This window comes from Aureobasidium subglaciale, assembly GCF_000721755.1.
Source record: "Aureobasidium subglaciale EXF-2481 unplaced genomic scaffold scaffold_4, whole genome shotgun sequence".
NCBI lineage: Eukaryota > Fungi > Ascomycota > Dothideomycetes > Dothideales > Saccotheciaceae > Aureobasidium > Aureobasidium subglaciale.
Window position 1 is genome coordinate 1,113,380 of NW_013566991.1, and position 26,451 is coordinate 1,139,830.

Genomic DNA, 26,451 nt, shown 5'->3' on the forward strand with positions numbered 1-26,451 from the left:
GCAAGCAGTCGGCCAATTTACGGGCGTGCGGGATGCCGAAATTAGTACAACAGGGACCGTTCGCTTTAGATTCTAGATCGCAGCTCAATCTGTGAACCGGCGGGCCTACCTATCTAGACGTTGAGCTGCTCTTCACATGAAGAACAATCAGCTTTGCAAGGAACAGATCAACGCACCATGATTGTCAAGCAGCAGTCCGACGCAAGCCATGGCTGCTTTAGCTCGAGGTAAAGGGAACCTGGAAGCCAAGCTGACAAGCTGCGGCGCAGTTCAGAGATACCCGCTTATTTCGTATCGCACATGTGGAGGTAAAGTTTATGGCGCACCTTTCCCGAGATGTCATCAAACTTGCGAGATGGATGATGCTGATCTATATTTGAGCTACTCGTCGCAAAAAGTAAACATGAGGAATATGCCTCACAGCAACATGTACATAATCGTGGTCTCATCGCGACGGTTTGAGCAGTGGACGACATCTGAAACCACCAAAAAGGGACAGGAGTTTGGCTTTCTCGTTCTCCACGCTTGGACGGAACACGGCGTTTTTTGTTCCTGCAGCTGTAACAAAACAGCCATGCTGCTGTCGCTATGCATGTTGTTTAAAAGTCTAATCTCCTTTTACTGCTTGTGGCAGATGATGCGCTTTTCAATTGTCTACAGCCTGAACGATGGCACCATCGGCACCTTGATCCAGGTCGTCCAACTTGGTCATGTCCTCCTTGCTAATCTCAAAGTCGTAGATGTCTGCGTTCTCCTTTATTCTGCTGGGAGTGTCACTCTTGGGCAAAGGAACCTGAAAGAACATGTCAGCATTCAATCCAAGACACGGAAGGACAGTAGTAGCTCACCCATCCCTTCTGCAAGCAGTAACGGATCAAGACCTGACCAGTCGACTTCTTGTACTTCTCAGCGAGCGACTTGAGTGTCGAGTCGTCGGCCTTCTGGTTGCGGACTAGGGGGCAGTAGGCTTCAACGACAATGTTGTTGGCTTGGCAGAATTCTACAGCCACGCGCTGCTGGTTCCAGGGGTGCAGCTGTATAAGATGTTAGCGACGCATGGACCAATCGTACGTCTGCATTCTAACACACCTCAATCTGGTTGACATGCGGCGGCCAAACCTGAGCAAACGACTTCAGCTCCTCAATCTGACCCTTGCCGAAGTTGCTGACACCAATGGCCTTTGCCTTGCCCTCCTTGTGCAGTCTCTCAAGAGCAGTCCACATGGTCTTTCTACCCTGAGGACCAGAGCTAGGGCTGTGGATCAAGAACAAATCGACGTAACCGCCATTGTCAATCTTGTTCACACTCTCAACGAGTGACTGGTATGTCTCCTCCTCATCCTTGCCAGGGCTCAGGATCTTAGTGGTGATGAACACATCCTTGCGGTCGACATTGGACTCCTTGACAGCATCACCAACCAACTGCTCGTTGGCGTAGTATTGTGCGCTGTCAATATGGCGGTAACCAGCCTCAAGGGCGGTCAAACACGAAGTCTTGCAGGTAGGGCCGTGCGACTGGTAAACACCGAAACCGAGAGCGGGGATCTTGACCGACGAATTCGGCAGAGGAAGGGTGGTCTGGAGGGTGAATTGGGAAGACATGGTGTACGCGCGATGCTGAAGCTGTTTAGAACCGAGTAGTTGGTTTGAGAGTGCTGAAAGACGGTGGAGAGGCGACATGTGCTCGTAGCTATGCATGAGGGGTCAACAAATACTGGAGCTAGCTACAGAATCATGACGACACTACGCAGAAGTAAGGTTGAGCAAGTGGGACCATATCCTTCTGGATGCTATCACGATGGCAACACAAAGTGACAGTGAAGGCATCATGGCCAAAGCTCTTCAGCGGGGCAGAAATCAACACTTTGGTGGGGAGAAATTATTTAGCACTTGCGCCATTCATCCGTTTACAGAATATCAATCACATCAACCATGGTCCTTGAAGCAATCAAATACAGTCGCGGCAAGCTAGACATTCTGGACCAGCTCCAGCTGCCTCACACCGAAGTCTACAATGAGGTCAAGTCTGCTCAGGATGCATGGCACGCCATCAAGGAGATGAGAACTCGCGGCGCTCCTGCCATCGCTATTGTTGCTGCGCTTGGTTTGGCCGTCGAACTCGAACTCATTGCAGGAAAGAACGAGTTGTCGAGCTTTGCGGAAGAAGTGGAAGTTTTTACCAAGGAAAAGCTTGAGTATCTCGTCACTAGCAGACCAACCGCCGTAAACTTGGCAGATGCTGCCAGAAAGCTGCAAAAGATTGTGCAGAATGCTGCCAAAGCTGAGCATGCTTCAGGCACTTCTGTCAAGAACGCATACGTTGAGGCTGCTGAGCAAATGCTGGTCGACGATGTCTCGGACAACAAGGCTATAGGTGAGAACGGTGCCGACTGGATCCTCAAGAATGCTGCTGGAGGCAAGGATCAAGTCAGCATCTTGACTCACTGTAACACTGGGTGAGTCTCGAGTTGTGTAGAGCACTCTAACCTTTGTGCTAACTCTTGACAAGATCTTTGGCGACTGCTGGTTACGGTACCGCTCTGGGAGTCATTCGCTCTGTGCACGCTAGAGGATCGCTGAAGAGAGCCTTCTGCAGCGAGACCAGACCTTACAATCAGGGATCGCGTTTGACTGCTTTCGAGTTGGTGCACGATAAGATTCCCGCAACTCTTGTCACTGACTCGATGGCTGCTGCACTACTCCGCCTGAAGGGACCTACCGAGAACATTGCAGCAATCGTGGTTGGAGCTGACCGCGTGGCCGCCAACGGAGACACTGCCAACAAGATTGGTACCTACTCGCTTGCAATCTTGGCCAAGCACCATGGAGTCAAGTTCTTGGTGGCAGCACCACGAACAACCATCGACCTCGAGACCAAGTCTGGAGCGGATATTGTGATCGAGGAGAGAGCAGGCAAGGAAATGACCATGATCAAGGGACCTGTCTTCAAGGGGGCCTCTCTTGATTTGCAGCAGATCGAGACGGTCAGCATCGCGGCCAACGGTATCGACGTATGGAACCCAGCATTCGACGTCACACCGGCAGAGTTGATTGATGGAGTGGTGACTGAGAAGGGAGTGGTGGAGAAGGGCTCAGATGGAGTGTTCCATTTCGAGGACATCTTTGCGGCCTCGGGCTCTGAAGTGAAGCCCACAACTGTCGGTGGCCTTTGATTGGCGACAAATGATACCCATACGCGTGCAGAGTCAACATAGACCAAGCTCTTTATATATGTATACATGAAATTTACGAGCGACATCATGGTCATCGGATTACAAGCCGCCGTACAGGCCAGGTCTCCTCGATGGTACGAGTCCCTTGTTCGAAGCAAGCTAGAGGAGAGTTGTTTGTGGATTGCCTATGACGGAGGCACGAATCATGAGGCTTGTTGGCCCGATGAGTTCTGTGATGTAGAGCTGGATCCAGAAGATGAAGACTGTGAATGATCTTGTTGGCCAGTCGCAGCAAGAAGCTCATCTATCTTTGCCTCAAGGGCGGCCAGATGGTTCTCGAGAGCACTGGCAGTCTGTTCGCCGCGGTTGAGCTCCTGGAATGCCTGTGGACTCTGTTAGAAGTGGACGTGAGCATGACTCCTAGTCATGTCGCACCTTTGCAAAGTCTGCATCCTGCAAGTCGTGCTCGGTCTCTCCGTTCTGTTTCGGCGGCATGATGACTGTGGTGTGTGGTGGATTGTATGGCGAGAGTTCAGGGCAGGCGCTCTCACATGCTAGAAAGCGTCGACAATGACGCAGCTGGAGAATTGGCTTGGCAGTGCAGTGCATGGACGCAGGTGGACCGCGACTCTCCGCAGATGCCACGAGGAGCAGCGATAGTAGCAGCGGCCCAATCTCGACTCCCGCGTCCGCGACTCTCCTACACACGCGACGCTCAACGACCATGTTCTCGGGCTCCAATTCATTCTTGGGCGGCGCCAACCAGGGCCGCCCCGGCCAGCAGCAATATGGCCAGCAACCACAACAGCAGAACTTCAGCGGCTTCGGCCCTCAGCCCACGGGCTACATGCAACCGCAATACACCGGCATGCCGCCCATGCAGCAGCAGCAATCGCTCCAGCCTCAGGCCACTGGTTATCTCCCTCCGCAACAGCAGCCTCAGCAGTCCCAGTACCCAGGAGGTCTCATGCCCCAATATACCGGCTACCCTCCCCAGCAGCAACAGCAACAACAGCAGCCGCAGCAGCAGACCGCTGCTCCTCAACAGCAACCCCAGCCCACGGGCATGACGTCGTCCCAAATAGCAGACTCGTTCCGCTCCACGCCTGCTCAGCAGCAGCCCCAGCCTCAGCCTCAGCAGTCCTCGTCTGCCTCGTCCAAGATTCCGAACATCCGTCTGTCCTTCATCACCGCCCAGGACCAGTCCAAGTTTGAGCAGCTCTTCAAGTCTGCCGTCGGCAATGACCAGGCTCTTTCCGGCGACAAGGCCAAGGACCTTCTCCTCCGCTCAAAGCTCCCCGGTGATGCCCTGTCGCAAATCTGGATGCTTTCCGATACGACAAAGTCTGGCCAACTGCTCTTCCCCGAGTTCGCCCTGTCCATGTATCTGTGCAACCTGAAGCTTACCGGAAAGGATCTGCCTGCTCAGCTGCCCGAAAGAGTCAGAAATGAGGTCTCTAGCATGGTCGACATCATCTCGTTCGGTGTCGCTGACGCACAACCTGCATCGCTCCCCTCCACAAACGCTCCCAGCTTCCCTGATGTACCCACCATCCAGGCTCCTCAGCCTCAACCTTCCAGCAGCCAGCTCCTCTCTCAGCTGGCTCCTCAACCCACAGGCTTCCAACCCCAGCAGACCGGTTATCAATCTCAGCCTTTCCAACCGCAACCGACTGGCCTACAATCTCAACAGACGGGCTTTCAGTCTCAGTCCACTGGCTACAATGGTCCCCGTCCTCCTATGCCCCCAATGCCCACCGGCTTTGGTCAAGGCCTGACTCCTCAAGCTACTGGTTACCCCATGGCTCCTCTTAACGCACAGCCCACTGGTCGCCCTGGTCAATGGGGCCTTGTTAATGCTCCAGCTTCTGGTCTGCCCAATTTGCAGGCCCTCCAACAGCAGATGATGCCTCAGCCTGGTCGTGAGACTGGCTTTAGCACTGCTGGTCTCCGTGGTAATGCCACCGTTCCATGGGCTATCACAAAGGACGAGAAGAAGATCTACGATGACATGTTCAAGGCATGGGATGGTCTGAGCAGAGGTGCTATTAGTGGTGCAACAGCTATCGAGATCTTCGGCCAGAGTGGTCTGGAAAAGAATGATCTCGAGGCCATCTGGACCTTGTCTGACCCCCACAACAGGGGCAAACTCAATCTCGATGAGTTTGCTGTGGCCATGCATTTGATTTACCGCAGACTGAACGGCTACCCTGTGCCCGCTAAGCTTCCTGCCGAGCTTGTACCTCCTTCCACTAGAAACCTCAACGATGCCATCGGAACCATGAAGTCGCATCTCTCTCAGGATGCACAATCGAGAAGAAGCACAGGCGCTTTCTTGCAACCTCAGAAGACTGGTGTGAGCTACTTGAAGAATCACTCTTTCGCTGGTGCAGGTGCCAGCATTGCCGGACCTCGCAAGGATGCCACCGTTTACAAGAACAACGACGAGGATGTTGGTTACCGCTCGTCTGCGCGTCGTCGTACAGGCGATACTGGGCGTACCGCTTCTCCTGCCCAAGAAAAGCCTGTTGACGAAATGTCTGTCGATCAACTGAAAAAGGCCATCCGTGAGAAACAGGTCCTTCTCGATGCCATGGACTTTGAAGACGAGGGTAGGGCCGATGAGGAGGATGCTCTCGATCGCAAGGACCGTAAGGAGGCCGATGATCTTTACAGACGCATTCGTCGCATTCAAGAAGATATCGATGGGCACCCGAACTCTGGCTTCCGTTCTACCGACTCTGATGCTGAACGTAGAACACTCAAGAGACAACTTCAGACACTGTCAGACCGCCTGCCTGAGCTGGCTTCTCATGTTAGACGCTGCGAGAGAGCCATTGCCGACGCACAGCTAGAACTATTCCGTCTCAAGGATTCTAAAGCTAACCCAAGCTCTGCTCCGGCTATCGTCGGTACTGGCCCTGGTGGTGCTGTAACAGAGTCGGATCGTCTCAAGGCAAGAGCTAGAGCCATGATGCAAGCACGTTCAGCTGCACTCACCGGCAAGCCCGCTCCAGCCGCTGCTTCTGGAGACGATGGTGCAGGTGCCGCTAAGAGACTTGAGGATGAAAGTAACCGCGTCCGTCTCGAAAGAGAAGAGAACGAGAGAATGGTGCGTGAGGTTGAGGATTCGGTCAACGAATTCAGTAGAACCATCGAGTCTAGTCTCAAGGAAGGATCTGAAGATGCGGCTACTGAGCACGAGAAAAGACGATGGGAAGATGGACTCGGTGTTGAGGACGAGGTTAAGGACTTCATCTTCGATATGCAGCGCAGCAGCAGAACCACTCGCATCAGAAAGGACGAGTAAGTTGATTAGCCAGCTCTATACCCCTCAATCTAACACACAACAGGAACAAGAACCCTCGTGATCGCGTTGCGTCACCTCGCACCGAAGAAGTCGGCCGTAACAGCAGTAGCTCTCGCGTTGAGAGCCCCGTCGCTAGGAGCGAGACCCCTCGTGGAGGTTCTTACAATGCTTACAAGACCGCAGAAGACCGTGCTACCTTCATTAAACAACAAGCTGAGCAACGCATGGCTGAACGTCTTGCCGCTCTGGGCCTTAGAGCCCCTACGAAGCCTGGCGAGTCTGCACAGCAGCGTCAAGAACGTGAGCGCAAGGAACGCGAAGACCGCTTGCGCCAGGCGGAACAGGAAGATGCGCGTAGAGAAGAGGAGAGACAGCAGAGACTGGCCGGCGAAAGCATTGCACCTCCAAGTGCTGAAAAGCCTCTTGGGAAGAAGGCCCCACCTGCCCCTGCACCTCGCAAGAACCGCGGCGACTCTGTCGGCAAGCAAGAAGAGCAACAGGCTCAGACTGAAGCTCAGCGATTCGAGCAACAACAAAAGGAGCAAGCGATCAGGGAACAGCAATCCGCCCAGGCATCAGAGACTAGGGGACTTGAAGACGAGGAACGTCGTCAGGAAGAAGAGCTCCGCAAAGAGCGCGAGTCTGCTGCTGAACGTCTCCGTGCACTTGAAGAGCAAGTTCGTCAGGGCAAGCTCAAGAAGGCAGAAGAAAAGAAGAAGAGACAAGCAGCTTCCAAGGAGGCCGAAGAGAAGGAATCTCGTCTTGCCGCTCAACGTGCAGAAATCGAAGCTGCGAAAGAAAGAGAGAGACAGTTGCAATTGCAGCTTGAAAGCATAGACGATAGCTCGGACGACGATGATGGTCCACAGACTATCACTCCGATGGAAAGCACACCCGCTGCCAGCCAGGAGCTCCAGAGGGAAGTGTCTCCTGCAGCTCCAACAGAGGCCGCACCCGCACCACCGAGCGCTCCTGCCCCTCCACCAATGCCCACCACCGTTGTCAGTCCCCCTGAGGAGTCGAAGAATCCGTTCTTTAGAAGCATGAACCAGCCCACGGCTCCCTCTGCGTCCGCTGCATCTCCCGCTGCTAGCGATGCCGCCTCGACTAATCCCTTCCATCGTTTCACTGCACAGGACTCTGGCAAGACTGCCTTGCCCGAGCCTGCTGCACCGTCGGCTCGTCGTACGATCAAGCCCGCCGATGATGACGACTGGTCCGTAGTCGACTCCGAGTCCTCCGATGAAGACGACGACGCGCCTACAGGCGGCAGCGCCAAACAGCTTGCCTCGATGCTCTTCGGCACCATGGCACCCCCACGCCCTCTCTCATCCATGGAGAACAACTCACCCGCCTCAAGCTCACCTGCAATCCCTACCGCATTGCCACCACTTCCTCCACCAACCCTCGATGCCGGACCTCCGACTCCCGCGCCTGATGGCGGTGTCGCTCCCCCCGCTCCTCCACCGCCGCCACCATTGCCTTCTATGGATGCTCCTCCTCCACCTCCCATGCCTTCTATGGGTGCTCCTCCTCCACCTCCCATGCCTACTGGTGGTGCTCCTCCTCCGCCTCCTATGCCTTCAGGCGGTGCGCCCCCACCACCTCCTATGCCTTCTGCACCGGCAGCAGGAAAAGGTGGCGCGCCTAACATTTCCGGTCTGCTAGGAGAGATTCAACTAGGCAAGGGGCTCAAGAAGACGGTAACGAAGGATAGGAGTACTTCGTCTACTGCAGGTCGTGTCTTGGGTTAGGAAGTGGAAGAGTCTTTGGTCGTTCTCTCTTTGTGTTTATCCTTGTGTCGTTTGTTATTTGTATCCAATGGGGTTTCTCGAAACTTTGTATTTGTTCTCTGTTCGATCTTTCCGCGAAGTGTATATTGTGTAATAGAGACCGGTTTTTTGTTTTAATAGAGTAGTTATCTAACCACATGGTTTAGTCTCTTGTACACTTCTTTACGCTGTGTCGTCATATCAGAGTTTGGCCTTTGTTCCCAAAGACGAATTTGATATGCGTACCCTATTGACGTCATCGGTATATAGCATCTCCCCAGTTCAGGGTCATCCCCCCCTTTCACAAGGCACACTTCCCCCACCAATGAAACCGCTTTTCCTCACCACTAAGAGCATGGGGATCCAGATATTTTCAACAAAAAAAACTCGACAGATGGGCTCGAAAATAATACTCTTTTTCAAAAAAAAAAAAGAAAAAGAAATAAATAAATAAAAAGTGCCATGCAATCGCTGCGATGGTCAAGCTTTTGTGTTTCCAATGTCTGAGATTTGGGAAATGGTGTCAAGACAGACGGATCACAAGAAGACATTCAGTGACCAGACGGAATACTGCGAACTCTGGGCGGGAGATGAGAAGCGTTCATCCTAGTGATTGTTAGTCAACATAGTCACCGAGGGTGAAGACCTCTCCGATAGAGAGAGAAGTGGTGTGGTAGACAGATCATGGGGCGGTTCATGTTTCGAAAGCCGTCATGTACACGAAGTCGCTCTGTGCCATGCAGCGTGCCGACAGGTCATACAATGAATCACAAAGACGATTGAAGGGGAATCTTAATATGAGTGTAGCAGCATTCTCCCTTTGGGAATGACTTGTTTTTTCTACATGAAAGTATAGAAATGGTATCGAGCTATAATCGAAGCAATTGCCTCCGCATGCGAAAAGGGAAAATGCAAGTCCATCCCTGGATCACCATCTACTCCAGCCAAACTCATCCAAACTCATGCAAATGTTTCCATCCGAGTGAGTCAAAAGGGTAGAAGGCCGGTTTGGTATACGGGAATGGCTTGATTTTGTTGCAGCCGAAAAAAGAAAAGTGAATTTCGTCAAATCGTCATCGGATGAGGCAGTGACTGGTGCACCCTCGGGAGAAGGAAGAAGCGGCCACATACAAGGGATGTCGGGGATAAGAAGGTAAGAAAAGAGTATCGAGGTTGGAGAAATTAGTTGTCGTGGCGAGCAACTATAGGCGATGGAGGATTAAGGGCGCGTCATGATGGTGACCGAGAATTTCTGGGAAACAGGAGGAAACGGATCCTTGTGCAAGTGATCAAGCACGAGTGGGTGCCGAGACGCGGGCGAACTAAGCATCCTGAGAGGGCATCTGGCTTCTTCTCATCTTCTCAGCCTCGAGGTTCTCGTAAAGCAGATAAAGGGCCTTCTCGTTGGCGCTTGAGGATCCAGTAATAGTGAACATTCTCTCGCCAGATTCGTCGTGAGGGGCCTTTGCGATGGAGATGCGAGCACCGGAGCTCTTGCGGATCTCGGAGATTTTGCTGCCACCGCGACCAATGATGCAGCCAACCATGTCAGCGGGAATGCTGATGTTCTGGGTCTGGATGTCTTCGTCATCTTCGGCAGCGATGGGGGCGGGACCACGAGGAGCAGAGTCGCGACGAGTGTAGGCGGCAGGGGCGTCGCTGAAGTCGGTACCGTTGCCAGTGCGGTTGTAAGAGCGACCACCCTGGGGGTAGGAAGAGCCGTTGCGAGCGGGGGCGCCCTCGCCGCCGGAGACTCTGACGGCAGGGTTGTAGAGGATGGTTCCGTAGCCACGCTGTTCGTCGTCGACGAGGCACTTGCCGATCTCCCAGACAGCCTTCTGGATGCCGTCGGGAGTACCCTGGATCTCGACAATGCGCTCGGTGGATTGGGGGAGCATCTCCTTCTGGGCGACCATGCGAACACCGGAAGCGTCCTGGATTTGCTTGATCTTGAGGCCCTGGCGACCAATGATGGTGCCCATCTGGTTGTGGGAGATCAGGAGACGGACGGCTAGGGACAGTTAGTCGAGGCAGCAGAGCAGCAGCGAAAGAACTTACGGTGAGTGTTGGGGTTAGAGGCGACGCCGCCCATGCCCAACTGAGGGACACCCTTGAGCAAGCCGTCGGCGACATGACCGTAGGCGGAAGCGACGGCCTCAAGAGGACCGAGGACGGTCAGGACGCGGTCGTGGACACCGGGGACGACCTTGCTGACACCGGCACGGACTCCAGTGGAGTCTCTGAGCTCAGCGACATTGGCGCCTTGTTTTCCAATGATGACGCCTGCTTCCTTAGAGGAGACGATAGCTCTGAGGGTGAGCTGAGCTTGGGCGTATTCTTCTTCGGTACGCTGGATGTCCTCGTTGTTTGATTCGAGGTTCAGGCCGTCGAGGGCGGCATCAATGTGCTGTTCGTCGGAAGACATGTTGAGATAGAGGTCGGCCGATGAATGACGAGTCGCGAGGAGCTAGGCGGTTCGAGGACAAGACGCGGGATGAGGTTTGTTGTGTGGTAGATGGACTAAGAGGTCGACGAGGAAGTGAAGACGAGACAGTCTTGGTGGGTGCGACTGTTTGTTTATTCACGATTAGCAGGCGCGAACAAAGCCAGCAAGCAAGCCGTCGCTTCTGCATACGTACGGGGAAGGAGCTCAGTCCGACGAGGCAGAAAGAGATGTAAACAAGACAGCGCACGGGACAGACGGAGAGAAGGCGTGTGCAGCAGAGAGCGAGAGCACGAGGGAGGGAGAGGAAGAGGGCGGCGGAGGTGAAGGGGTCGGGAGGGGGAGGGGTATGTAAAGGTCAAGGTGCTTGCTCTGCCTTTTACTCTTCACACGAGCCGCCAGCTCGACCCTCACGCTTCGACTTGCAACGCCTTGCGGAACCCATGTGATTGGCCGCTTGCGGTTGACTTTCGTCCTTCCACATGCCGCATGCGTCCAAGACTCTGGACAAACATTATTCGCATTTACCATTTGATTGTCATGCCTTCTGCCTGGTCTGGTCCAGGTAACGCTATACTTCATGCCTTACCTATGCATGTTTGCCCTGCTGTCTCAATTGCTCCATGTTCCACGCACAGCCGTCGTCCTCTACTCCATGTCTCGTGCCTCTCCCAGGTGCTATCTCTTGATTGTCGTTTTGTTCCTTCAAGAGAACAATTCATCAAGAGACGATGCTCGCACACAAACCAACGTCTCGCTCTGGATTGACACGCATGATATCCGTGACCCTAGATTAGAAGCAATTGTGCATCTCTGCAGCTAGAAGCATTCTAGATTCAGCACACTGATAGGGTATGCAAAGCAATGGTCACCGGAATTCATCGAGTTCCAACGATCTATTCCAGATGAGCCAGACAAACTGACATGGACTGACGCCTGCAGGTAGTCAAGGCATCTGTTCGACCTTGCGCAGCGGATATAGAGCTGAATGGGAGAGTCTGCGGAGCGTGGGTGCAAGGGCCGCAAAAGAACGGGCTTGGCGTGCAGGGCGCCCAGCTGGAAATGTTAATTCACCCATCGCCTGCACCGCGCGACAGGGCATCCACGCAATACAGAGACTACGGTCTGCCAATCCACTCTCTCACAGCACTCGCCATGTCGGTCCCGTCCAGATTCTTCTCGCAGGGCTTGCAAATCCGCCAGTCGAGCCTACCACCGGCCTTCCTCCTCCCGTCTCTCTTCACTTCGTCGTTCTCGACCTCGAGCCCAGCAGCTGCTCGTCGCGACGGCAACAGAAACAGAGGTGTATCAGCTCTTCGTCGTACTGGACTTCGCCCTCGCCAGACCCTCTCAGTCAAGGTCAAGGACTTGCCCAAGCCCGTTACGGACATCACACAGCGCTCAGAGATCGATGTAGACCCGGACCATGGGCTCTGGGGTTTCTTCAATCGCGACAGACTCCCTTTCGCAACACCAGAGTATGACAACAACCACGGTCGAGCTTGGACTACTCAAGAGTTGAGAGCAAAGGACTTTGAGGATTTGCACAGGTTGTGGTGGGTGTGTGTCAGGGAAAGAAACAGACTTGCTACCGAGTCATACGCAAGAGCAAAGGCAAAGGCTGGATACGGTGATTTCGAAGCCGAAGAAAGAGAGACTCAGGTAGGCGACGTACAAGGCCGTACATGGAGACAAATAATTCTAATGCCTGTATAGGTCAAGCTCACTCAAAGGGCAATCAAGCACGTTCTGACTGAGCGCTGGTACGCTTGGGAGGATGCCCGCATGCTTGCTGAGCAAGACCCTAGTGTCAACCTCTACCCCGATCCTGGAGAGCCGTCTTATACTCCTGATCAGGATGCTTTCGAGGTAAGTCGTGCAGCATGCGAGTCCCGAAACGAGAACTGACCATGGCACAGAAGTACGAAGAGCCTCAAGAGACAGTATCAGCACAGCAAGATGGACAATTGCCTCCGCCAGAGGCTCAATCACAAGTCATTCCCGAGCAAATCAAGACACAGCAGGAGACGCGGGTGTAGAGCAGTAGAGCAGATCAGGGGCGAGTTTATTATGACGAGTTGTACAACAAAATGTAAATGGAAAACGAATGAAACCAAAGTCAATATAATGTTGCAAGAAATGTCCATGGTTTATTACTATCGAGGCTTTGGCCAAGCCCCTTGTTAATCTCACGAAAGCGACCCCACGTCACCAGAGGGAGCTTCCCGCCTCGCTCTCTCGCTCAACTTCCATGACCATCTACCGCCTGGTCAACTTCTTGCATCCTTCCAGAACACTTTCCGCCTCCCATATCTCTCTTCCGTACGCAACCATGGAGGACATTGCCCCCGAATACGATGTTGTTGTGCTTGGCACAGGTATCGCAACCCCGCATTCATGTTATAGCGGTCAAGAGAACTAACAAGCGCGATTAAGGTCTCACCGAGTGTGTGCTCTCAGGGTCAGCACTTCGTGATATCTGGATCAAGGAATTAGATACTGATGGACTGCTAGTGTACTGAGTGTCAAGGGCAAGAAGGTCCTGCACATCGACCGTAACGATCACTACGGCGGGTGAGTACCCCTCCTCTTCTCACGGCTTGGACTGTAATGCTAATTTCTGCACAGTGAGGCCGCGTCTATCAATATCGAAGCCGTATGACTCTCTCGATCATCTTCTCGTCGCGTCAAACTCACAAGAAACAGCTCTTCAAGAAGTACGGCAACGACAACGGCAGCGAGCCATGGAAGAAGTACGGCCGCCCCAACGACTGGAACATCGACCTTGTTCCCAAACTCCTCATGTCCAATGGAGAACTCACAAACATCCTCGTCTCGACCGACGTCACCAGATACCTCGAGTTCAAGCAGATTGCCGGCAGTTACGTTCAGACTGGCTCTGGCAACAAGGCCAACGTCGCAAAGGTCCCCTCGGATGCCTCGGAGGCTCTCCGCAGCCCTCTGATGGGTCTGTTTGAGAAGAGAAGAGCAAAGAAGTTCCTGGAGTTTGTTAGCGCATACAAGGAGGAGGACCCCGCTACTCACAACGGTACGCCAGAACATGTGTGTTGGCAGGAAAGCTGGACTGACATGTGGCACAGGCATGAACCTGAACCAAGTTACTATGAAGGAGGTCTACGACAAGTTCGGTCTGGAGGCTTCAACGAGGGATTTGGTCGGCCATAGCATGGCTCTGTTCACGACCGACGAATACATCAACCAGAAGGGCGCTGTCAAGGACGCCATTGAACGCATCAGACTTTACGCAAACTCGATGGCAAGATACGGAAAGTCGCCTTACATTTACCCCCTGTACGGTCTGGGTGAACTTCCCCAGGGTTTCGCTCGTCTCAGTGCCATCTACGGAGGTACCTACATGCTCAACACCGATGTTGACGAGGTTCTTTACGAGAACGGCAAGGCTGTTGGTATCAAGGCAACCATGAAGGAGCGCGATCAAGAGGGCGAGGGCATGACCTTCACAACAAAGTGCAGCAAGATTCTGGCAGACCCCTCATACTTCCCCAGCAAGGTCAAGCCCATCGGCCACCTTCTGAAGGCCATTTGCATCTTGAACCACCCGATTGAGAAGACGGACAACTCAGACTCTGTCCAACTCATCATTCCTCAGTCCCAGATTGGCAGAAAGCACGGTAAGGCAGACACGAAGACGCAGCAGGCAGACATTGTGACTAACAAAGTAAAGACGTATATGTCGCCATGGTTTCATGGGCACACAATGTTGCACCCAAGGGCTACTACATCGCCATCGTCTCCACCATCGCCGAGGGCAACAGCAACCACCACCTCGAGCTGCAAGCCGGATTTGACCGCCTCGGCAAGATCGAGGAGAAGTTCATGGGCCCCCCTATCCCCATCTACGAGCCCCTCGAGAGCGGAAACAACGACAACATCTTCATTTCAAGATCTTACGATGCCACCAGTCACTTTGAGACCACCACAGGTAAGATCGACACCCAGAGAATCGTGAGTATAGCGAGTGCTAACCTCGAAAAACAGACGATATCCGCGATGTGTACAGAAGAGCAGAGGGCCACGAGTTGGTGGTTGAAGGTCTGCGTGAGGGTCAGAACCTTGTGGCTGAAGAGTAAGGGCTTGTTGATTAGAGCATGCAGTCACCGCAACACGAGCGCTATAATTGATCTTTTTCCCCACTTCACTTGATGATTTGCTGCGTGTCGAAATATGTTAGTTCATATGGATGCACCGTCGCGGGCCGCAAGGGAATGTTCTTGAGCTACTCTCTGGAAATTTCGTTGGTAGTTCGGCAGATGTTGTATTTGTCACAGCTCGGATACTTTCATCACGAAGATTCGGGAAAGGACGAGGGTGCGATACACATATGGAAAACCGACCTCGAAAGAACAATGGCTTTGAGTGCACGGGTTCTCGTCTTCCTAGTCTTGTTCAAACTCGAGGTTTCTTGGACGGACCGCTCGAAGATGGAGGATCCTGTGGTCAGTTTCTAGTGAAGGGGCGCTTGCCAACTTTGATCTTCTTACTTGCTTCGTCCTCGTCTACCACGACATGAAAGTGGGATCCATCTCTGGGATCGAACATTTCCGATGTAACCATGGTCTCCACAGCGGATCGGTAGTTGTCGTCATTCGTGATTGGCAACATTCCTGTCCCAGTAGGATCCTGGTATAGGATGCGATAGTTACGAGCAATCCTGAGATCAGCGAATGACTTCTCGACGAGTGATTTCAATCCTGCAAGTTTGAGTTCTCCAAATTCTTCAGCGATGACGGTGTATTGACGAGGGACCTCTAAGCAACTTGGAATATGAAGGTTCAGTATTCAGTGAACCACAACACTGCCAAAGCCATACACGGCTTGAAGCGGCCTTTTACTGGCTTGGACGTAGTTCAGAATGCAGAAGTCCTATGCGGCAATGTAGGCGTTCGAATAGCAGTTGACGCCAGGAATTATGTAAGGCGGTCGGAAGGGAGGTTGTTGATTCTGGAACGTGTACTGGAAAGGGTCCCTGAGAGGCTGATATGGTTCAAACTGAGACTGTAATTGAGGTAGGAACTGAGGCTGATCTTGAGTCTGTCGGAACTGAGGAGCAGGCTGAAAATAACGGTTCCCATGAGGATCGAATTGAGCGCCATGGTCATGTGGAACTGATGGGCCAATGGGACGATATGTCTCGCCAACCTCGACTACGGCTCTGGCAAAGAGTTTCAAGCATGACCTGTTCCATTCATTGTCTTGTAGATGGTCGCGATACAACGACAGCATACTGTTGATGTACGTTCTGTAAGCTGCAGCGCGAGCATAGCCCGTGTGTTTACTCTTGATAACAGTTGTCATGGTGGCCATCGTGGTCTTCATGTCCTCGACGATATCGTCGGAGAGCTGATTCTTGAACTGAAAGGCCGGCCAAGTCTTCATTAATGGAGGCATGTGTTTGGGAGCGAGAAGAACAATAAAGATGATGATGTTGATGTCGAATCGCGCAGTAACCCGAGCGCTGTTATCTCAATACAAACATCATGACAGTGAGAATCTAGTGCATGTCCAAGCTCACGCGAAAAATGAGTCGAAGACGCAGTGGCTCTTACCGAAGGCGCCTACCTATTGAAAAGCAGCATTTGGCTATTGTCTGCGATGTAAAAGGTGCTCGGTGGGAGAGGACATAAGTGGAGACGGATTTGACATGTGATTCGGCTGCAGTTGCCTCCCGGCGTCGGGCATAAACAAACTGTCAGTAAACAACAAGCAAGAGAAGTTGCAAACAACGACTCTGACTTAACAAACACACAAAGCGGCCCAGCGCCAGCAACGACAAGATGAGGGTCATCGAAGTCATCATTGACGGCTTCAAGTCGTATGCCGTGCGCACAGTCATCTCGGGCTGGTATGTCTCGCTGCCAATCCTTGTGTACAGAACAGACGACTGACTTGCGCAAAGGGACGAGAGCTTCAACTCCATCACCGGTCTAAACGGTAGTGGCAAGTCCAATATTCTCGATGCGATATGTTTCGTCCTCGGCATCACGAATATGACGACGGTTCGCGCCCAGAACCTGCAGGACCTCATCTACAAGCGTGGCCAGGCTGGTGTCACAAAGGCCTCGGTGACCATCGTCTTCGACAACAAGGACAAGGCCAAGTCTCCCATCGGCTTCGAAGACTATCCCACAATCTCGGTGACCCGCCAAATTGTCCTGGGTGGTACGTCGAAGTACCTGATCAATGGTCACCGAGCTCAGCAAACCACCGTGCAAAACCTCTTCCAATCCGTCCAGCTCAACATCAACAACCCCAATTTCTTAATTATGCAAGGTCGCATCACGAAGGTTCTGAACATGAAGAAGGAGGAAATCCTTGGAATGGTCGAGGAGGCTGCAGGTACCCGCATGTTCGAGGATCGCAGAGACAAGGCCTTCCGTACAATGGCAAAGAAGGAGATGAAGGTTCAGGAGATCATGGAACTCTTGCGCGACGAGATCGAGCCGAAGCTTGACAAGTTGCGACAGGAAAAGAGAGCTTTCCTCGACTTCCAGCAGACACAAAACGACCTGGAGCGCTTGACACGACTTGTCGTCGCCTACGACTACCTGAAGAGCAAGGAGAAGCTTCGCATGAGCGAAAAGGACCTGAATGATAAGAGACAACGTGCTATGTTCTTTGAGAGCAACGCCGAAAAGCTAAAGAATGAGATTGCTTTCTTGCAAGAGGATATGGACAAGGTCAAGGCAGCAAGAGACAAGGAGTTGAGAAAGGGCGGCAAGTTCCAAGCCTTGGAGGACAAGGTCAAGGAACACTCTCACGAATTGGTCAGACTGACTACAGTCTTGGATCTCAAAAAGTCAAGCATGACTGAAGAGAGTGAGAATCGCGCCAAAAGCGAAGCCACAGTCCAGGAACTCGGAAAACAGCTCGAACAGAAGTCTCATCTTCACAAGCAACTTCAGGAACGATATGACACTGCCAATGCCGAACTCCAGAAGCAGATGGCTGAAGTCGAACAAAAAGAGGAGCTTCTCCAGACATTGCAAACTGGTGTCGCATCCAAGGAGGGTCAAGAAGGAGGATACCAAGGTCAACTTCAAGACGCTCGCAATCGACTCAGTGCCGCTTCGACTGAACAAGAACAAGCAAAGCTCAAGATATCGCATCTTGAGAAGCGCTTGAAAGAAGACGAGCCTCGAGCTAAGAAAGCAGAAAAGGAGAATGCTGGTCTGTTGAAAGAAATTGATGGACTCCGTTCTCAAGCAAAGAAGCTCGAGGCTGAGCTTTCCAAGATTGGCTACGAGTCTGGTCGCGAAGAAGCTATGCACAAAGAGCAATCGCAGCTGCAACAACGAATTCGCGAACTGAAGGAACAGGCAGACGGCCTTAAGCGAAGGGTTGCAAACATTGATTTCAGCTACAGTGATCCGACACCTAACTTCGACCGATCCAAGGTCAAGGGCCTGGTCGCACAGTTGTTTACCCTCGACAAGAACTTCACCCAAGCAGGAACTGCCCTCGAGATCTGTGCTGGAGGTCGCCTGTATAACGTTGTAGTCGATACTGCACAGACTGGCACGCAGCTCCTGCAAAACGGCAGGTTGAAAAAGAGAGTGACTATCATTCCGTTGAACAAGATTTCCGCCTTCCGCGCTGCTTCGGAGGTTCGTTTGACTTTACTAAACTTTGCAAGCAGAAGAAGCTAACAACTCTGCAGAAAATTGGCGCTGCTAGAAACATGTCGAACAACAAGTGCGACCTCGCGTTGAACCTTATTGGATACGAAGAAGATGTCAATTCTGCAATGGAGTATGTATTTGGCAACACGTTGGTGTGTGAGGATGCCGCAACGGCCAAGAAGGTCACTTTCGATCCTGCCGTCCGCATGAAGAGTGTCACGTTGGAGGGTGATGTCTACGATCCTTCGGGCACTTTGTCTGGTGGTAGCTCACCAAAGACGAGTGGCGTACTGGTAACACTTCAGCAACTCAACGAGATCACGAGAGAACTCGACACAAGGCAGGCAGCTCTACGTCAATTGCAATCAACAATGGCACAAGAGAAGGAAAAGCTTGATGCAGCGAGAGGTCTCAAGCACAACCTGGATCTCAAGAGCCACGAAATTTCGCTCGCCGAGAAGCAGATTAACGGTAACTCGTCATCTTCGGTAAGTGACTCGAATCCCAATTATCTTCAGAAACAAGCTGACTTGAGTGAACAGATCATCCAAGCAATCGCCGACACAAAAGCTGGCATTGTGGAGCTGAAACAGAGCATTGTGGAAGCCAAAGCACGCCAGGACGAAGCGGCGAAGGAAGTTAAGCGAGTCGAAAAAGACATGAAGGACTTTAATAATAACAAGGACAGTAAGCTTGTGGAGTTACAAACGGCACTTGATAAACTCAAGAAGTCTTTGAGTAAAAACTCCGCCTCAATCAGACCTTTGCACCAAGAAGTCAGAGACGCAATGCTAGAGGCTGAACAATGCGGCAGTGATCTTGCCGCCGCCCAAGAGCAATTCCAGGATGCGGAAGTCAACCTCAAGACGCAACAGGAGGAGCTGGACGCATTGATGAGGGAAGGACAAGCCGTGAAAAACGCGCACGACTATGCTCAAGCGCAACTTGATGATGAGAGGAAGAAGCTTTCAGGTTACGACACCGAGCTTGCGGATCTTGAGACAGCATCGCGATCAAAATCTGCGCAAATAACCGAGGAAGCTCTGGAAGCGCAGAAGCTCGGTCACCAGATCGAGAACTTTTCCAAACAACAGCAGGCAGCACGCCAGACTCTACAGACCATGGAGAAGGAACACGAATGGATCGCTGACGAAGTCGAGTCCTTCGGCCGTGCCAACACACCATACGATTTCAACGGCATGAACATGACTGAGAGTAAACGATCGCTTGCAGGCTTGAGCGAACGTTTCCAAGGCATGAAGAAGAAGATCAACCCCAAGGTCATGAACATGATTGACAGCGTCGAAAAGAAGGAAGCTTCGCTGAAGAATATGATGCGTACAGTCATTCGTGACAAAAAGAAGATTGAGGAAACCATTGCTCAGCTGGACGAGTACAAGAAGGAAGCCCTTCACAAGACTTGGAGCAAGGTCAATGTCGACTTTGGCAACATTTTCAACGAACTACTACCAGGTGGCAACACGGCGAAGCTGGATCCTCCAGAAGACAGCGGCGATATCTCCAAAGGTCTTGAAGTCAAGGTCTGTCTCGGCAAGGTGTGGAAGCAATCGCTCACCGAGCTCTCTGGTGGTCAACGCTCCCTCATCGCGCTATCGCTCATCCTTGCTCTGCTCCAATACTCACCCGCGCCCATGTACATCTTGGACGAAGTTGACGCTGCACTGGATCTATCGCATACACAGAATATTGGTCGCTTGATCAAGACGAGATTCAAGGGCAGTCAATTTATCGTCGTCAGTTTGAAGGATGGCATGTTCCAGAATGCCAACAGGATCTTCAAGACGAGATTCTCAGATGGCACTTCTGTGGTCCAAGTCCTTACGCCGGCAGACCTCAAGTGAGGGGTTTGCGGTCGCTCTTTCGTATATCTGCCTTTTGTGTGGCTTCTCTTCTTGTTTATGAGTTATTGGTGGTTTGCTTCTTGGGCCTGAGAAGTCTGGGAGTTTTTGGTTTTGTGGTTGTAAAGAGATATCCTTGTGCAAATTCTAGAAACGCATTTACGTCTTCGTTGATTCTTGCATCGCTTGGCTCTTGTTCCGTGTTTATCGATTGTGGGAGAAACCAACACAGCACCTCAGACGTGATTGTCAAGTTCACTCTTTCCCAACTGGTGTTATGTGTGTCATTGGATATTCAACAACTACACATGTGGTTATTGTATATGAATTGCGTCACAGGTTCGTCCTTCGTAAGAGAATTTTATCATACAAAGCGGCTTGCCACACAACTTTGAAGTCATTCAAGTCCAAATCATGATGATAAGTATCTGACAATTGCAAAGCCCTTTAATATATCTTAACACTCTGCCTCTGCATGAGCGACCCTCTGTCCAACGAGAGCACCCGAGAAGCCCGACTTTTGGCAGTAACTTCCCTTGACTGTAATAGCATAAGAAGTGTTATCATCCACAACAGTAGTAGTCGTACCATCACAAGTGACCTGCGCAGTAACCCCACTAACACTAGCCTGACTCCCCGAAGACGAACTTCCAGTACTTCCACTGCTAGGTGCCACCACACCAGCCGAGCAAGCCGCATAAGCAGTATTCTCATATTGCACACCATCAGCAGAGGAGAAAGTTACAGTGTTGATTTGATCGGCAGAGGCAGAGGCGCCATCGTTGTCGGCGGCACAGGATGTTGCTGCGGCGGCTTGACGCTCGTTCTGAAGGGATTGGGCGTTTGAAGCTTCGGCGACTGTGGCGTTTGTGACGATGGAGACTACGCCTGCTGCGTTTGCTATGGCGGTGGAGTTTGAGTCGCCGGAGGAGGAGGTGGAGCTGCTGGTTGTGGTGTCTTGGGCTCCTGCTGCTGCGCTGTGGTGGGTGTTGGTTGTGTATACTTATATATTCGGAGGCTATGCTTCTTACCTAGATGCATTGCCACTTGAGAAGGTGGTGGTGATGATTTGTGTTCCATTTGCGAATGCTGAACCACTGCTTGTCGAAGGTCCGCCGTCCTCTGAGGTCGAGTTTGAAACCGTCGTGACTTGAGAGGAAGTGGTCTGGTTGTTTCTGAAATTTCCGAAGAAAGAGACAAGAGATCCCTCAGCTGCAGCCTTGGGAATCTTCCACTTGAAGCCACCGTAAATTACAAGAGGAATCTCGGTTGAGCCATGGGGGACGTTGAGCTGGAAGGTGGAATCCAGGGGAACGCACTTCTCAGCAGCGGCTTGCTTTGTTGCTGGGACTGCCAGGACAGACGACAGAGAGGCGAGAGTGACGGTGGTAGCGAATGTGAACTTCATATTTATCTGATGCGTGATAGATGATGTTGTAGTCCGCTGAGCAAAGAAGACGACCATGTTTATATAGCTATCTTAACAGTTGCCCTGGGGCGGAGCATGCGGAGTGTTTGCGATTATTCAAATAATCACAAGTCTTGTCTCCGCAGAGCATAAACATCAAGTTGGGTTCAGGCACCGTTCGTGCATCTAACGTGGCCGCTCCGTGGAGCGTTCTTTGCGAATCGTGATGTCCATTAGCTTAGACCTACTAGTGAAATAATGAAGCCGCTTGAAGCCACAAGTCTCTGATCTCTGTCGGGCCAGACACGCTGTTGTGTGGCCATTAGAACTGGAGATTCGCTCGGCATGATGCTCTGAATGCGACAACGACCTAGAGCTTGTCAGAGCTTCACATATCTGTGCAGCCCATATACAGACTAGGTTCAAGTATATCGTAGTAGCCTTTCGGCAATAGCGCAAGAGTGGAGACTGTAAAGCATGTGCCTGTAGTTTAAGCTTCTTGCTCTTTGGCGCGTCGTCTGTGGCTGTCACATAGGAAGCTGTTGTGAGTGAAGGAGCGAAGGGCACGGAGATCCTAGCGCAGTTGCGCTTCTGTACGCATGAGAAACAGTAATGTTCTCGTGATTCCTAGCCCCAATCCGTTGTGCCTCTCGAAGTTGGACATGCTGAACTTTGTAAGACTGTCACTGTACTCAGCCGCATGCTGATCCCCTGATAAATTGGCCGCGGCTGTTGAAGAGCATTGATGCAGAGAAGAACTCTCCGCTTCTGTGTTTACGCACGTTGATAGAACTCTGGAGGCGGGAGGCGACGATGGAGGAGGCACGACATCCATCCGACGAGGGCCGAAGCGTTGTCGGAGCAGTGCTTTGCCGATATTCAACCGGGCAGTTTCTCGCAAAATCTGGGTTCTCATCGACCCTTCGCTGTGTGCCAAGCCTTGTCACTTCCTCTCTTTTGCAACGACACAGAAAAACAAACACCTGTAAAGAGGCCAGGTTGATCCAAGAAGCATGTACGGGGGTCGATGAAGGATGGCTCCGGAAAATCGCTCAGTCCTGAAAAAGTATTGTGCCTCGATACATCTCTACCTGCAACAACTTTGGCACGTCTAGAAGGAGTGTAGAAAGCCTACGCATTCATGAGCACCAAGTCATGGTCTTCATATCTTGAAGCGTTATTCAAGGGCCCGGAATCGGTGCGAAGTTTCTACATCCCGAACGTTCCAGACACATCTTGCATCTATGGTGCCTTTCCGGATGACATGCAGATGTCCATCTGTTCTTCGGTGGCACGCTGAACCTCCGCCATACCTTCATCCAGCAATTTTGTCAGCGAAAGCTTCGATGCATTGGTCTCTAGATGCGTCTGATAGTCCTCGAGTATCAACTTGTTCACGTTGATCTTGGATACTCCAGCAGCGATACACCGATGTATCAAATCTTTGGTGAACCCGTTTGTTCCGTGCAGTACGACGCGTACATCCTTCGCTTTCGCAACTTCACGGATATCTTTCAATCGCTTGAAGTCCAGCTGGGGACCTCTGATTCCGTATTCGCCATGAACATTCCCAATCGCGGGAGCAAGAAAGTCAACACCGGTCGCGATGAACTCAGATAGCTCATCTGGTGTCGTCAACATGCTTTCCAGATCTGCTGTATCTGCGACGCCATCTTCTCCGCCTTCGATGCGGCCCGACTCGGCTTCAGTCGCGATACCTCTATCATGGCAGTACTGGACAAGTTCTTCAGTCTTGGACAGATTCTCGGCCTTTTCATAGTGAGACATGTCCACCATGATTGAGTCGAAAGGCAAAGTGTCTGCAGCCTGGCGTATGAGCGTCTCATCCTGCGCATGGTCTAAATGGACTGAAACCGGAACGCTGGCACGACTCGCAGCATCGGCAGCTGCTCGGATCAACAACCCATCGCTCGCTGTAATGGCCCATGGAAACACCTGAAGAATTAGAGGTGATCGCTTCCTTTCTGCAGCGCGTACCATTGCGACGATGTGTTCAACATTGTACCTGTAGTGGGATGTCAGTCTCTTATACACAATCTTTCCCACAGACAATTTGTTACACTATTGCTGCCAGAACTCCATATCCTTCACGCTCGGCATCTTTGAGGATCTTGATGGTTTTGTTATCCTGCAAAGTCTTTGGAGCCATTGTGCTTTCCGTGTACGTCTAAATCTCCGGATAATGTCTCTAGGGGGCTGCTTTTGTATAATACGCCTGTTGGGACAGAAGACGCGTATCGAGGCACGATAGCACTCACAGTTACATCGATACGAGACATCACGACAACAAATTCTGCTTCAGGGAGGAGCATGTCACCACGGTAGAGCCGCTTGCCGGCAGATGGTGGTCCCAATGTGGAGTATACTCGTCTCGAGACATCTCCACAAATTCGTGGTGCCCGAGCCGGGATCAGCTGCGCCTCGATGCGGGGCACATCGGGAGCCTACAAGTATCGAGTCCTGTCGCGGAGCCCCGACTTCCGGGCATGACTCTCGGACATAACACCGAGAGCCAGGAAATTCGATCATGTGCTCTCGAATGATCAGATCGATTGAAGTGCTGCGCTCAATAATCACGAGATCCCACTCGAGCTTTTTTTTTTTTAGTGATAACAACCGCACAGTGGGATGGGGTGGAGGTGGCGGGCCTCGACTCGTGTCAGGTAAGCTATCTCATGCGGCATTGGCGCTCCACCAAAAATCCTTCGGATGTACCAGCCAACGTGCTTGGATGGGTTCGGACGGGTTCATCTCGTCTCGAGCATTGCCATCCCAAAGTTCCACACAAACTCAATATGCTCGAGCCGATCTCCCCATGGGGTGAAACTCGACATGGTGGACTTATGAGGGGTTGATAGATCGTTATGAAGACGTCAAGAGTGATCACATACGCCAACATATATCTTGAACCTCCCATTCGCGTATGCCCACATCATTATACACCCTACAGCCTTCTATTAGAGAATCCAAAACAGCGCCTCCACCGAATTCGCCCCCGCTCAACCACTGGCCATCGACAAAGAGCCATCTCGAGCATCCCAACTACACAATGGACACGAAAGACGTCAAGTGCGGCGAGACCGACTATATCGAAGAGTTCCAAGATACCTCGGACATTCAGTTCGAAGCCGGCGAGGAGAAGAAACTCGTTCGGAAGATCGATCTCTTCCTCATGCCAACGATGTAAGTTGAGAAAGACAAGAAAATGCAGTTGAGACTAACACGATTACAGATGGCTCATGTACCTTCTGTCATACATGGATCGAACCAACATCGGCAATGCAAAGATTGCTGGCATGAACAAGGATCTCGGCCTCAGCGACAGCCAATACTCAATGGCGCTAGTGATCTTCTTCATCAGCTATGTCTTCTTCGAGGTGCCCTCGAACATGATTCTGGCAAAGACTAGGCCCTCAATCTTCTTGCCCACTATTATGGCGCTCTGGGGCATTGTGACCTGCTGCATGGCTGTGATCCACGATTACTCGCACCTACTCGCATTGAGGTTCGTCGTCGGCGTGTTGGAAAGCGGCTTTGCTCCCGGTATCCTTCTCATCATCTCTTCCTGGTACAAGAAAGAGGAACAATCAAAGCGTTTCGCAGTATATATATCTGCCGCAGTTCTTTCTGGAGCCTTCGGTGGTATCTTAGCTGGCAGCATCACCCGTAATCTCGACGGCGCGCATGGAATAGAAGGATGGAGGTGAGTTACACAGGCTTCAGGAACTTCTGAGATCATTGTTGACATACGATAGATGGCTCTTCATCGTCGAAGGTGCCGCCACTGTTGGCTGGGCAATCTGCGCGCATTTCCTACTGCTCGACTTCCCGAGTCAAACTAGTAAAAGGTTCACCGAGCGCGAACTGCTACTAGCAAATCAACGACTAGCCTTGGACAACACCTCTCCCTCGAACGCAGAAGGTCACAGGCCCAAGATTTCCAGCTTCAAGGCTCTGATCAAGGCAGTCTCCGACTGGCGTACCTGGATTATGGTTGCTGGTTACATGGTTATTGTCGGATCGTCGACTCTGAGTTACTTCTACCCGACCTTGGTGCAAGGACTCGGCTACACGAGCGTGAAGGCTCAATACATGGTTGTACCAATCTACGCCGTCTCATTCGTCGCTGTTGTCTGTTCTGGCATCATCATGGACCGATACCACCAATACCGTGGTTTCGCCATTGCAGGTTGGCTCTCGTTATCCACCATCTGCGCCATTGTCGTGTGCGTGGTTTACAACTTCACAGCACGCTACGTGCTCCTCATCTTCTTGGCTAGTGGCTTGTGGGCGAGCAATGCTCTCGGTCTGTCTTATGCTAGTAGTACATTTTGCGACATGGAGCAGGAGACCAAGGGTGTTGCTCTTGCCCTCGTCAACGCGCTCGGCAACCTTGCCTCCATATACGGCGCCTATTTGTTCCCTCATGTCGACGCGCCTAAGTATCTCAAGGGCTTTGGTGTGGTCTCGGGGATGTGTGGTCTTGGTGTTATGATCTACATTGCTGCGCATATTCTACTGAAGAAGAGGTAGATGGCAGAGGACAAGAGATAGAATCCAACACTAGGGTTTAAGCAAACAATCAAATTAGTTGAGAGTGACACAGTCTAGCTCCAATCCGAACCGTGGTTTCCGACTTCCCTCGGGAGCACTTGCGAAACCACCGTTAGCATCTTGTATCCCGCATTGGGTCTAGAGGAGAGTACTGGTGATGAATCTCAAAGTTCGTGACTAGGGTATCTAGGTTGTCTAACATGTCTAGTGATTGTCTCATATTTTGTCCGCTGGAAACCCCCCCCCCCCC

At 51.9% G+C, this 26,451-nt stretch overlaps 13 protein-coding genes across 13 annotated transcripts; 7 read left to right on the top strand and 6 right to left on the bottom strand.

Annotated features, from left to right (window-relative positions):
- Positions 1–646: 646 nt before the first annotated feature.
- AUEXF2481DRAFT_27408 (uncharacterized protein) lies at positions 647–1,602 on the bottom strand (the record flags this gene model as incomplete). Its single annotated transcript, XM_013490833.1, has 3 exons — positions 647–793; positions 849–1,034; positions 1,090–1,602. 3 exons carry the CDS (start codon positions 1,600–1,602, stop codon positions 647–649), a joined length of 846 nt encoding a protein of 281 aa, XP_013346287.1.
- Positions 1,603–1,932: 330 nt separating this feature from the next.
- AUEXF2481DRAFT_63242 (uncharacterized protein) lies at positions 1,933–3,173 on the top strand (the record flags this gene model as incomplete). Its single annotated transcript, XM_013490966.1, has 2 exons — positions 1,933–2,456; positions 2,510–3,173. 2 exons carry the CDS (start codon positions 1,933–1,935, stop codon positions 3,171–3,173), a joined length of 1,188 nt encoding a protein of 395 aa, XP_013346420.1.
- A 203-nt stretch (positions 3,174–3,376) lies between these two features.
- Positions 3,377–3,668, bottom strand: AUEXF2481DRAFT_2978 (uncharacterized protein; the record flags this gene model as incomplete). Its single annotated transcript, XM_013490760.1, has 2 exons — positions 3,377–3,556; positions 3,609–3,668. 2 exons carry the CDS (start codon positions 3,666–3,668, stop codon positions 3,377–3,379), a joined length of 240 nt encoding a protein of 79 aa, XP_013346214.1.
- A 158-nt stretch (positions 3,669–3,826) lies between these two features.
- Positions 3,827–8,600, top strand: AUEXF2481DRAFT_37662 (uncharacterized protein). Its single transcript, XM_013490917.1, has 2 exons — positions 3,827–6,479; positions 6,527–8,600. Exons 1-2 carry the CDS (start codon positions 3,898–3,900, stop codon positions 8,235–8,237), a joined length of 4,293 nt encoding a protein of 1,430 aa, XP_013346371.1. The 5' UTR covers positions 3,827–3,897; the 3' UTR covers positions 8,238–8,600.
- A 977-nt stretch (positions 8,601–9,577) lies between these two features.
- AUEXF2481DRAFT_2980 (uncharacterized protein) lies at positions 9,578–10,680 on the bottom strand (the record flags this gene model as incomplete). Its single annotated transcript, XM_013490761.1, has 2 exons — positions 9,578–10,266; positions 10,314–10,680. The coding sequence occupies 2 exons, from the start codon at positions 10,678–10,680 to the stop codon at positions 9,578–9,580; spliced, it is 1,056 nt and encodes a 351-aa protein (XP_013346215.1).
- Positions 10,681–11,037: 357 nt separating this feature from the next.
- On the top strand, positions 11,038–11,624 carry AUEXF2481DRAFT_37665 (uncharacterized protein). Its single transcript, XM_013490918.1, has one exon. It carries the CDS (start codon positions 11,279–11,281, stop codon positions 11,519–11,521), a length of 243 nt encoding a protein of 80 aa, XP_013346372.1. The 5' UTR covers positions 11,038–11,278; the 3' UTR covers positions 11,522–11,624.
- Positions 11,265–12,756, top strand: AUEXF2481DRAFT_37667 (uncharacterized protein). The gene is made up of 3 exons (XM_013490919.1): positions 11,265–12,360; positions 12,415–12,567; positions 12,618–12,756. Exons 1-3 carry the CDS (start codon positions 11,761–11,763, stop codon positions 12,735–12,737), a joined length of 873 nt encoding a protein of 290 aa, XP_013346373.1. The 5' UTR covers positions 11,265–11,760; the 3' UTR covers positions 12,738–12,756.
- Positions 12,757–13,030: 274 nt separating this feature from the next.
- On the top strand, positions 13,031–14,810 carry AUEXF2481DRAFT_62942 (uncharacterized protein; the record flags this gene model as incomplete). Its single annotated transcript, XM_013490941.1, has 8 exons — positions 13,031–13,076; positions 13,135–13,159; positions 13,213–13,272; positions 13,327–13,354; positions 13,405–13,747; positions 13,800–14,351; positions 14,405–14,662; positions 14,719–14,810. 8 exons carry the CDS (start codon positions 13,031–13,033, stop codon positions 14,808–14,810), a joined length of 1,404 nt encoding a protein of 467 aa, XP_013346395.1.
- Positions 14,811–15,177: 367 nt separating this feature from the next.
- AUEXF2481DRAFT_86953 (uncharacterized protein) lies at positions 15,178–16,128 on the bottom strand (the record flags this gene model as incomplete). Its single annotated transcript, XM_013491019.1, has 3 exons — positions 15,178–15,496; positions 15,551–15,603; positions 15,640–16,128. 3 exons carry the CDS (start codon positions 16,126–16,128, stop codon positions 15,178–15,180), a joined length of 861 nt encoding a protein of 286 aa, XP_013346473.1.
- Positions 16,129–16,514: 386 nt separating this feature from the next.
- AUEXF2481DRAFT_62963 (uncharacterized protein) lies at positions 16,515–20,221 on the top strand (the record flags this gene model as incomplete). The annotated part of the gene is made up of 4 exons (XM_013490945.1): positions 16,515–16,582; positions 16,637–18,344; positions 18,398–18,847; positions 18,902–20,221. The coding sequence occupies 4 exons, from the start codon at positions 16,515–16,517 to the stop codon at positions 20,219–20,221; spliced, it is 3,546 nt and encodes a 1,181-aa protein (XP_013346399.1).
- Positions 20,222–20,675: 454 nt separating this feature from the next.
- On the bottom strand, positions 20,676–21,626 carry AUEXF2481DRAFT_27415 (uncharacterized protein; the record flags this gene model as incomplete). The annotated part of the gene is made up of 2 exons (XM_013490834.1): positions 20,676–21,195; positions 21,250–21,626. The coding sequence occupies 2 exons, from the start codon at positions 21,624–21,626 to the stop codon at positions 20,676–20,678; spliced, it is 897 nt and encodes a 298-aa protein (XP_013346288.1).
- A 1,242-nt stretch (positions 21,627–22,868) lies between these two features.
- Positions 22,869–23,796, bottom strand: AUEXF2481DRAFT_46316 (uncharacterized protein; the record flags this gene model as incomplete). Its single annotated transcript, XM_013490934.1, has 2 exons — positions 22,869–23,652; positions 23,708–23,796. 2 exons carry the CDS (start codon positions 23,794–23,796, stop codon positions 22,869–22,871), a joined length of 873 nt encoding a protein of 290 aa, XP_013346388.1.
- A 900-nt stretch (positions 23,797–24,696) lies between these two features.
- AUEXF2481DRAFT_2987 (uncharacterized protein) lies at positions 24,697–26,180 on the top strand (the record flags this gene model as incomplete). The annotated part of the gene is made up of 3 exons (XM_013490762.1): positions 24,697–24,830; positions 24,880–25,350; positions 25,403–26,180. The coding sequence occupies 3 exons, from the start codon at positions 24,697–24,699 to the stop codon at positions 26,178–26,180; spliced, it is 1,383 nt and encodes a 460-aa protein (XP_013346216.1).
- Positions 26,181–26,451: the final 271 nt, after the last annotated feature.

What these genes read in the sequence shown, in the direction of transcription:
- AUEXF2481DRAFT_37662 (XM_013490917.1), top strand. Translation starts at nt 3,898, where the DNA reads ATGTTCTCGGGCTCCAATTCATTCTTGGGCGGCGCCAACCAGGGCCGC. An exon ending in ACTCGCATCAGAAAGGACGA is followed by an intron (nt 6,480 to 6,526) that starts GTAAGTTGATTA and finishes AACACACAACAG; the next exon opens with GAACAAGAACCCTCGTGATC.
- AUEXF2481DRAFT_37665 (XM_013490918.1), top strand. Translation starts at nt 11,279, where the DNA reads ATGCCTTACCTATGCATGTTTGCCCTGCTGTCTCAATTGCTCCATGTT.
- AUEXF2481DRAFT_37667 (XM_013490919.1), top strand. Translation starts at nt 11,761, where the DNA reads ATGTTAATTCACCCATCGCCTGCACCGCGCGACAGGGCATCCACGCAA. An exon ending in CCGAAGAAAGAGAGACTCAG is followed by an intron (nt 12,361 to 12,414) that starts GTAGGCGACGTA and finishes ATGCCTGTATAG; the next exon opens with GTCAAGCTCACTCAAAGGGC. An exon ending in CTGATCAGGATGCTTTCGAG is followed by an intron (nt 12,568 to 12,617) that starts GTAAGTCGTGCA and finishes ACCATGGCACAG; the next exon opens with AAGTACGAAGAGCCTCAAGA.